The sequence below is a fragment of the Rhagoletis pomonella genome, unplaced genomic scaffold (genome assembly GCF_013731165.1).
Source record: "Rhagoletis pomonella isolate Grant_MI unplaced genomic scaffold, Rhpom_1.0 Rhpom_scaffold_00010, whole genome shotgun sequence".
NCBI lineage: Eukaryota > Metazoa > Arthropoda > Insecta > Diptera > Tephritidae > Rhagoletis > Rhagoletis pomonella.
The window spans coordinates 35,609,021-35,620,306 of record NW_023458564.1 but is presented as its reverse complement, the minus strand read 5'-3'; the positions used below and the strand labels follow the sequence as shown (position 1 = coordinate 35,620,306).

At 36.5% G+C, this 11,286-nt stretch overlaps 1 protein-coding gene across 1 annotated transcript; it reads left to right on the top strand.

Annotated features, from left to right (window-relative positions):
* Nucleotides 1–3,321: 3,321 nt before the first annotated feature.
* Nucleotides 3,322–4,408, top strand: LOC118746460 (larval cuticle protein A2B-like). The gene is made up of 2 exons (XM_036480308.1): nucleotides 3,322–3,521; nucleotides 4,021–4,408. Exons 1-2 carry the CDS (start codon nucleotides 3,363–3,365, stop codon nucleotides 4,300–4,302), a joined length of 441 nt encoding a protein of 146 aa, XP_036336201.1. The 5' UTR covers nucleotides 3,322–3,362; the 3' UTR covers nucleotides 4,303–4,408.
* The last annotated feature ends 6,878 nt before the right edge of the window (nucleotides 4,409–11,286 follow it).

Sequence of the window (11,286 nt, the reverse complement as noted above, 5' to 3'; positions counted from 1 at the left end):
TAATGAAGAGCAATTATTAATTTATCGCGAAAACGAATTTTCTTCACAAAATATTTAATGATTGCAATTGACTGAGCCGCATACAATTACCCAAGTCGCCTTTTGTATAACTTGCATGCACAAGTGACTCGTCCTTTTTATTTTATGTACTTAAATAGATAAATTGTATAATACATAAATCTCTGTGTGTACATATACATATGTACATATGTATGTAGATAACTTCACATGTAACAATGAGAAAGCAACAAGCAAGCACTGGAAAAACTGACTACAATCGCTACTGATTAAATGATTTTAAAGTTCAAAGCATTTGACCCTTTCTTTTGTTGCGATTTGCGATGAAAATAATAAGGAACCCAAGTACCGGTTAAGCATTTGCTTAAGTGCGCTTGGTGTTTTCCTGCTTTTTCGATGAGATGTGTGGCAGCGTTAAGGTAATGCGCTATCGCCAGTCAAGTGTTGCACTCATAATTATAGGTAAGTAGATAGTTAGTGTTGCTAAAGTTATTGTTGTTTTTGCTATTGCCATTGTCGCCGGGTGTTAATGGTTTATTTTTGGCCCTACCGCCCATTCACTTCACAGTTTAATCTCATAGTCACGCTTGATCATTCCAATATACCCATTTGGTCGTTTCCATATACATATCTACGTACATACATATGTACATATGCATGCATATGTACTTATCAGAGAGCTGCAACAAGCTACATGTTTTCACAGGGCTTGAATCGTAACAAGCATATACATGTTTCGTTATTGGGAAAACGATTGATCACAACTCAAGCAATATACATACACTAGTGAGCCCGCATGGCGTTAAAACGCACAAACTTGAATTTCGAAAACAAAGTTATAAGCGATCAAAGTGCCATATTTAATTTAAATCCGTGTAGCCGTTTTTTAGTGATGAGAAGAATTTCAACTCAAATTATTGTAGAGTACATCCCATAATATTATACTTAAATATTGCGCAATACTCAGAGCTACCAATGTGATTTTTTTGAGATGGCAGATTTTTAAAAACTATTTTTTTATCAAAAAATTGGTATGTGAAAAATTTTTCAAGAAAAAAATTTTAAAATATTTCTTTTCATAGAGAATTTTTATGTGTGTATGTGTGATTATTTTTCAAATCTTTTCCTCGCCCCGTTCTCGAGATATTTGGAAAACTATTAAATCGATTTGTTTTTATTTTTGTGCAGTAAAGTTTTTAAAAATGTATTAATCAAGCTCAAATTTCACATTTATTTATTATTTATTTATTAAAAATGTGAAACAAATCAAACACAAGAAGTGTGAACCCTGTCCGTTTTGGTATGGAATGCCCCATATAAAAATTAATTTAATTGGACTTTTCAAGCGGGTGGAAGTCCTTTCCAAAAGTTATTTCAAACTTGATTCTTCTTAAATCTCTTTCGCCTGACATTGTGATACACGTGCGTTTCAATAGCAGATAATAATAGAGATAATTTGAATTTGAGTTTTAAAACCCATTTCGATTTATACCCATCCTTTAATAATTCGTTGAACTTATTTAATAATTTGAATGCAACTATTTAAACACTTCACTATTCTCAAACATTCCAAACGGTCAGACTAAATAGTTCTTAACATTCTTTCGCTTGACTCCCGTATTTGTATAATTCACATAAATTCTGCATTAGTTAGTTAAATTAAATGTTTCAAACAGATGGCAGCCCTCTTGAAAAGTATTTTCAAGCCAAACTCTTGTTAAGGCTCCTTTGTCTAACATTGCGATACATATTTGAATTAAGTAATAAATTAAGTTGAGTTTGGCTTTTTAAACATGTGGCAACCCCATTTAATATGGTTAATAAATAAAGATTTTCGAAACCACCTTAGTAGATTGAAACCCACGAATTAATAATTCATTTAGCTTATTTAATACTTTTAGTTTAACTATTTCAACAGGTGGCAACACTTTTCCATCACCTCAAAATAGTCTTAGCGTTGAAAATAAAGATTTATTAACACACTTTCGTTAGACATTCATATTTTGACGTCTCATATAGTTTGTGTATAAGTCAACTTAATTCGACATTTCAAGCAAGTGGCAACCTTGTTCAAAATATTTTCAAACTATTACCATCTTAAAACCATTTCGTTTGGCACCCATATGGTATTACATACATACTGCTCTTACCTGTTTCCCTTAATTGAAATTGAATTTTATTTTTTAAACAGGTGGCAACCCTCCTATAGTTAAGTTAAAAAACAAATACACCTCTTTTTTAAAAATAAAAAATCATAGGTATATTTTTTCGATATAGAATTATCCTAGGAGGTGAGAGCATTTAAATTCGGATTTTACTTTTTTTTTTGACCACCCTAATGTTCATGCATAGGCCACCGCTGTGGTATATTGGCTTAAGGTGGGCCCTACCATTCCACACGGCCTGGGTTCAAGCCCAGTCTCCGACCAACATCGAAAAATGTGAGAAATAAAGTTTTTTCTAATAGCAGCCGCCCCTCGGCAGGCAATAGCTAACCTCCCAGTGTATTTCTGTAGGTCCCTCGCCTCTGTGTGACAACTTCAAGGCGCACGCACCAATCGGAGGAGAAGTTCGGCCAAACACTAGCATATTGTAAAAGCATCAATCTCTTAGTGCTTTAGTAATGATCCTCCGTGGATCTTCAGGTCTACAGTAATTCTAAGAGATACCGCATCGATCGTTTAATTGCCCTATAGGAATAACTAAAGCAGGGATCACACGATTTGTACATTTGTACAGATTTGCACATTTTCACAGTTACAGAGAGGAGTGGTGTAGAAACTTGTTGTTGAGCTGAACTCATTCTCGGTAAAAGTTTCTAGACAATACCACTTTGTTGCTGCGAAGTGTGCAAATGTACCAATCGTGTTATTCCAGCGAAATAAGACGTAAGAAAATTATTTCCCCTTTGAGATTAATCGAAAAGCGAATCAAGTAATAAGCAGACTCAGACTCTTAAATTCCTATTTTTTTGTTTTTGTAATTACTAGACGTGACCCAAACAGGGCAAGCTAAATGAAATCCCTTAAAAAGCATAAATTAGGAATTTAAAGAATCTAAGTTTGCTTTTTACTTAAATCGCGTATAATCAATGTATTCTTATAGTTTCGGACGTTTTGAGAAGAGAAGAAATCATTTTCTTACGTGTTATTCCCATGGCAAAAATAAGGGGTCGATGCGACGTCTATTAGAATTATCGTAGAGAAGGGAGATTTACGGAGGATCAGATACTAAAAATTTGAGTAAAAGTCTGATTGCATTGCAGGACTTGTTTTTTTGTACTTGATCTAATATGAATGTATTTAAGCAGTCAAATTAATTAGCTCATTATTTTTTCACAGACCATGAAGCCACGCCAGCTATTAATGTATGACTTTATTGCCTGCATAATATATCTACAATTGTCTGCAAGCAATTCTCAACCTTCAACCGCCCAACGGCAGCAGAATCCGCTTTTATCAGAGTTTTATTCAGATTACAAAAATCAACACAACAATGATGAGGTGAGTATGAGCGAGATAAAACTGATTGCATAGCATTGCCAATACTTATATGTATTTACATACATCCCATACATTTTTGGGACTATTGAACATAGAAAACTTACTGACCTTTTCACTCGCAGAATGTGACCTGAAAGGTCAAGAAAAAGAAAAGCCCGACATTAAAAGTTAGACGCGAACTTCTGAGCCAAAAACAAATTGTCACATTTTACCTAGATTCACGTAAACTGCGTTTATATTTAAAAGCTGACTAGCTTTTGATTGGCTAATCTTAGTTTAAAGCACATAGCTCGAGCGTTTAAACTTATGTTGAACTTCAGACAGGTTTAACCGTGCCCTGAAAAGCTGGCCCTTAAAGCAACAACTAAAGTAAACAACAATAACAAATAAAAAGTAAAATAATGGCATTTATTAAATGCAGAAACCTTCGGGAATCTAGTGATGTAACCACTTAAGAAACTTTTTAATCAAATATTTCAATTTTTACTTGCCATTTCAGCTGAGGTACGCTTATCATTACTTCGTTGACCATCCAGAATCAATGGTGCATTTGCATCATCAGGAGGAGCGCCAAGGCACAACAGTTAAAGGAGAATATGGGTTGTTGCAGCCAGACGGTTCTGTGCGCAACGTTTATTACAGCGTAGACGGAAGTGGAGGATTTCGAGCTATTGTACGCACCCGAACAGCAGCCAGCAGCACACATCAGCGTTTGCATTTACAGCAACAACAGCCGAACAAACCCATACAACATGCGCAACCAGTGGCATTCATTAATTGAATAGTGGAACATTTCAAAATGTGATTAGTGAAGTAGAAATATCTACATACATACATACATACATATGTATGTATATGTAATATGATCCTTTTTCCCATTGTCGAATGAATAAAGATCTAAACAACACTGTTTTCTTCTCAAAAATAAAATTTAAAAAATCCGTACTAAATTAAAAAAAAAAACAATTGAAATTGGGCCACACTTGAGAAGTGCAACTTAAGTACGTTACGCATCTAGTTTGTGAATAAAATGACTGGCTAGTTAATATAATGTGATAGGCTTAAGATTATATTTTATTCCAAAACATCGTATATCATACAACAACAAAAGAAACTAGTCCATCCGCTTTATATCGCTCTGCTTGTGTCGCTAATTCTTTCTCTATTTCTATCCTATCTGTTTCATATCTTTGACCCTATCTCTACCCTTTTCTCTACAATTACATTTATCTTAATCTGTTTCCTTTATTTAGTTGCCTATACGCCGCAATGTCTGAATTTGGCATCCCCTCAAAACTCATACGGCTGTGTAAAATGACGTTGAGCAACACCACCAGCTCCGTCAGAATTGGAAAAGACCTCTCCGATCCGTTCGCCACAAAACGGGTTTTCAGACAGGGCGACTCCCTTTCATGTGACTTCTTTAATCTGATGATGGAGAAGATAATAAGAGCTGCAGAACTAGACCACTCAGGAACAATCTACTCCAAGAGCGTGCAATTGCTGGCTTATACCGATGACATCGACATCATCGGTAACAAAAACCGCGAAGTCTGTTCTGCCTTTTTCAAGTTGGATAGGGAAGCAAAGCGAATGGGTCTGGTGGTAAACGAGGACAAGACGAAGTATCTCCTGTCATCAAACAAACAGTCAGTACATTCGCGCCTTGGCACCCACGTCACTGTTGACAGTTACAATTTCGAGAAAGTAGAGAATTTCGTTTACTTGGGAACCAGCATTAACACCGATAATAATGTCAGCATTGAAATCCAACGTAGAATCACTCTTGCCAACAAGTGCTACTTTGGACTGAGTAGGCAATTCAGGAGTAAAGTCCCCTCTCGACGTACGAAAACCGCGCTCTATAAGTCACTCATCATGCCCGCGCTGGTATATGGCGCAGAAGCATGGATAATGACAACATCCAATGAGGCGGCTCTTGGAGTATTTGAGAGAAAGATTTTGCGGAAGATTTACGGGCCTTTACACGTTGGCGACGGCGAGTACCGCAGACGATGGAACGATAAGCTGTATGAGCTTTACAACGATATGGTCATAGTGCAGAGAATTAAAATACAGCGGCTCCGCTGGCTTGGTCATGTCGTTCGAATGGACACCGACGCTCCAGCTCTGAAAGTATTCAACTCGGAACCCGCTGGTGGTAGCAGAGGAAGAGGGAGGCCCCCACTGCGATGGAAAGATCAGGTGGAGAAGGACTTGGCTTCACTTGGCGTTTCCAATTGGCGTCAGTTGGCACAGAGCAGAAACAACTGGCGTGCTTTGCTGAACTCGGCCAAAATCGCTTAGGCGGTTACAGCGCCAAAAAAGAAGAAGAAGAGAGTTTCCTTTATTTTTTTGCATCTTTATACTCACGTTTGTCCTTATCTTTACCTTTATCATTATCTTTTTGTGCATATACACCACCCTCGTCCCTATAAAAGTAAAGCCTTTAAATTCAACCTTGAATTGAATTGAAATTTAACAAATATATTTATTTATGATTTGCAACGCTGAGCTGAGGTTAGGTGAGGTGGGTTCAATTGAGTTGAGTTGAGGCGAGATGAAATATGTATTGAAATAATGTTAGGTGAAATGACGTAAGAATATGTTATGTGATGTGATGTTATGTAATATAATTGGGGTACTCACAGTTCTATATTATCTACTGTTTTAATTTTGCCACCTGGTAACTTTAAAACATTTTACCATGTGGTAACTTTGTTTGTTGTCGGTTCCCATACTAATTAGAGATAACACTTTTGGGCAAAATTACTCGACTTTGTCTCATGTTTTTGTTTTGTGTTAAACTGGCATTTCTGATCAGCTAATTATTCGCGCTAAGAAAAAATGGAAACTGAAGCAGAAAAACATAAGGTGGGCGCAATTTGAAAGATTTTTAAATATATATCTAACTATATTCATTTTATTGACAATTTGAAACACATGTGTGACGGTTGCTCACAGTTCGAGTGTGTTATCTTGTTAAAGTTGCCACCTTTTAACTTTAAAATTAAACTGTGAATACCCCAAATGTAATGCGATTTGATGTGATACGATGTCATGTTATGTCATTTGATGTTATGTGATGTCATGTCATCTGATATCATGTCTTGTGATATCGTATTGTGTGATCTCATGTCATGTAGTGAGTTTGGGCGGGGTGAATTTAGGTGTGGTAGATTTAGGTGCTGTGAGTTGGAGGTGAGCTCAGATGTGATGAATTTAGGTGCAGTGAGCTTGAAGGCGGTTAGTAAATTAAGGGGTGACAAGTTCAGGTGTGGGGAGTATATGAGTGGTGATTTCTCTATCTGTATCTCTATCTATATATTTTTCTTTATAATTACTTTATCTTAATCTTTTTTCATTCATCTTTATCTTTACTTTTATCGTTGTCCCCATTATCTTCCGTAACTTTTCTTTATTTTTACCTCATTGAGCGTTGCCCTCGTGCATCTGTAAACAATAAACTCCAGCATAGGAAAAGGTCCTTATTTCTCCTTTTCCTAAGGTGGAGTAAGCAAAATCGTACGCTTTCCAATGCTAGATTGACGAAGGTTTTAAGTAAAAACTGGTTTGTGTTCGAACGGGTTAGGGAGGCTCTTAGCGATTTGAATGAAGCTTCCATTCGTGCTAACGGAAACGGATTTAAACTAGACGAATAAATGGTGTGTTTCCACTTGCTTATCGAGAATCTTTTCCAAAATTTTGCTCATTGTAATAAACTGATCAGCAGTGGATTTTGCAGGCCAGAAATCACACTAATAAGGTCCAATGCGCTTTTACATACGTTTTCCCCAGCTTGTAGCTGTGTAGCTTGTCCCATTTCCCTTCGATATGCGAGTAGACTCAATTCTGACCTTGTGTAAATTTTGGAGCCATCAGTAAATATTTTACATTATGTAAATTCGGGCTAAATTTGTTGGTTAAGCCAGCACTCAGCCACAAGAAACACAACATTTTAGTAACTCTGCAGCAAAGAAAATGGTGGTCTAATCCAATGACATTGAAACAACATTGGAGACTAAAAATCTACTCGGTGTCATCCAGCACCCATTTCTTTAAAGGCTACAGATGGCCACAGATAAAAGTATTAAATAACGATAGATTTATCAGTGCATCCAGAGCAGCACCATGTGTTGTAGGGTAAGCTCCTGTACACCATATGTACTTCGATCGTTTTTTGAAGTTTGGCAAGTTCGCTATTGATTGAGAGTCTGTTAAAACATACCACAAATGCTTTGTTTAAGCGACTTATACATTTCCGGCATAAACCAAGTGCAGCGAAAAAACATAACCACTTGTGTTTAAAATCGATTCGCTCGTTCTTAAGTCAATTCTCAAACCTCACGTCACTGACCTTATCCATGGTCAACGCTAACCCAAGTTGACTATCACACAGTGCTTTAAGCATCGCTCCCACTCCACTCTTGGAGTAGTTTTTGATTTGGTAATAAGTAACGGCTTGCTAGCCACATAGGGGTTCTGCATGAATGCATCCCTGAATAAATTCCAGCTCATTACACAGCAACCAAGGCAGCTAGAGCATGACTCTTCTAATGGAGTCTCCCAATTGATGCATGCTAAAAGGGTGACATCTTGCGCTACTGCTTCATCAGCCTTCCCGTATATCTCACTCTCTCTCTCGATATCAGGCATATAAAGAGCGTGGTTGACTTGATAAACACTCGCAACAAAGGTAATCCCAACCTCCTCTACCTCTACTCCTCTAACTCGGCCACAACTCTAAACCTAGCTTCCCGCTCTCCCTCAGCTAAATAGCTTAGCTGATAAATGGTATTATCTTATGACTGAATGTCAACTGGAATCATCTAGGTGACTGACGCCACCAAAGACCTGTTTAGAACGCTGTTAAGCCTCTGGAGGTCCTTTGCTCAACGTTCGCTTTTTATCTATGATAACAATTAAATACTTCACTTTGGAAGAAATGTGACTAAATAAAACACTTCATGGGTATAGAAAGCACGGTCGTCCAACCTTCTCCATCTAGTAAAAAGCACAACACTAGCTTTGTTGGATTAGCGGACAACTAGTTCTCACTACATCGCTCTCCTACATACAACTGAAAGAGAAGAACCTGTAACGAGGCATGAGGCAGCATCGGCACAGACCAGAGCGTAGATATTTGAGTTGTTACAGTCTGCAAGTAACGAATAAATTACCATAAAAAGGAGAAAACACGCTGCCCTGAGCCTAAATGAACTGCACACGTGACATAGTGATCCCCTTCTGCGTGAATCATAATGACCTTCTACGCTAGCATTGAAGCAATTTAGCAGCTCAAAATCTACTAAGGCTTGAAGGAGAAGAGGTTGTGTTAAACGGATTTGGATTGGACCTTAGTACATATTCAACCAGAATGATATATTTTATTCGCTTATACAATTCTTCATTCGATTCCTAATAAATAAATTACGAGAAGTAATTGCAATAGTTTAATCAATTGCAAATTTTACTACCACATTATCTTCCTTCTCTTCTGTCTGATTTTCCAAGGAACAAAGACTTCTTAATAAAGCATATAAATCTTTCTAACATCAACACAAGTCTCCGAATCAAGTTTCTATACTACGCAAGTCCAGGCACTACATTATAAAATATCGCCGTCTACTTTTGTTTTGCTAGAGGCGATCCAAGCTTTGCTCACTGCCAACTTTGTTTATCGCTATCAAATTAATTTTAAATCACATCTTACCGTTAAAATCAATTTACCTACAAAACGTGGTAGACATCATTAAAAAATTAAAAAAGGTTAAAGAGCAAAACAAACCGTTTAGCTAACTTTTCATTAAATCACCGCGTTAATGAGTGGCTAAGCAAACCAACTGTTCGCGGGAAAAATAATTAACTTGACAAGCAGCCGTTGGTTGTTGCCTATTTGTTCACACCCAATTGATATACATACACATAAATACATATGCACATATTGAAGTAATACATATCGCGCATTTGTTGCAAAAGTGTCATAATCCAAAAAATCAAAAACTCGAAAAAACGAGAAACGTTTACAGTTTACACTCGCTCCCATAGCAAAAATGAAGACACATCTTTTAATGAGCTATTGTTTATCGATACAGCAATGCAATTTTTACGCAACATACTTAGAAGAGGAGAAGGTTTTCATTTCTGCACAATTAACACAATTTTTTCATTTTCTGATTATGACACTCTTGCAGCAAAGTTAAGATATGTATGAATGTATATGTATATGTTTTGATGCTATAATTGGCGCATATGTGCTTGCAGACACTTCCCTGCAGGAAATGGATCTAACTATAAGTTGATTAGAAAGGAGCTATAAGTCACTTATTATCTGTATATTTTCTTTGACGAAAGCTAACTATATTTCTATGGCGATGGCCGCGAAATAGTCATGGGTGGTTACCTCTGCATTTGATGTAACTAGCTTGTAACTAACTACTTTTGGGCACGAAATATCAATAGGAAAGTTAAAAAAAAATTTTATTTATTTATTTCATTTTATTTATTTATTTTTTATTTATTTACTTTATTTATTTTATCATATTTCATATTTGTTTACATAATCTGCTGTAGGTGGCCACATATTCGAACTCCGTCAGACATAACTTCAAGAGGATAATATGAAATTTCGATCTTCCTTTTATTTGTCCTCAATTCGAAAAACTATTTGCGAAGTGCAGGATATTTAAATAGAAACGCGTTTAGAAAAAACAATCTCCTTCATTACTCCTGCATTACTTGTCAACTAGTTTCAAGTAAGCTTTTTGTAGCTAACTACAAGTTATATATTTTATAGAAATCCCGCAAAAAACCTAACTACAAGTGGGTTATTTTTTATCAACTGATAATTTTTTTCTGCAGGGTATAATTGGGCACGTATGTATGTACTTACTTGCAGGCACTTATCGCTTAGCAGATATACATACATATTTAGTGTATGCATATATATATGTTACCAACACACTTGAAATAAGTTAGAACACACAAAACTAAACATCACACAAATTTTAAAAAGCAAAATCCATTACAAAAGCTTATACATATATATGTATAGGTGGTACTATTTAAAAATACGTAAAAACGAAATGCACCTGCATAGAAGCCATTTTTTTACAAAAGTGAAATCTTGTGCGCCGAAGTTAAGAGTAAGGTCAATGACATCTGTCCGAAAGCATAGACACAGACAAAAAAGCGATAGTAGTGCCCCTTAATTACTAGATACTTATTAACGTTGATTGTTTTTAGCTCTGCGCGACATGCGAATATTTTTTCGGTTGTCTTGTAGTTCGTAAACAGTACATTTACAGTGCGATTCAAAAATGAGTACACTCATGTACATATACATATGTATGTATCTATGTATGTATATAGTCAAGAATCTGAAAAAGCCCAGTAAAGACACGATTACCTCGGAAATGAATGTGGAATCGAAAAAGCGCATCGCCTTCCGCTTCTAGAAGGCATGACTTTAAGATGAGCAATGCCTTGCAGTCGAATTTGTATACCCCGTAATGGATTAAAGGAATCAAGATATAAAGCAATACCATCTGGAATACGTTCCCAGCATAATATCTGGAATCGTTTAATTGTTGTTGCAGGGTTGAATATGGCAGTGCTCGCGAGGGAGTATCCTGAAAAGGTGCTAACAACGGAGCAGATGGACTCCATCCAAAATGTTCTCTTTGACAAATTGCTGGCCGATAAAGATCCGCCTTCTTAGCTTCTGTTTACAAGGCAGGATATCTGTAAGGAAAACATGACTCCA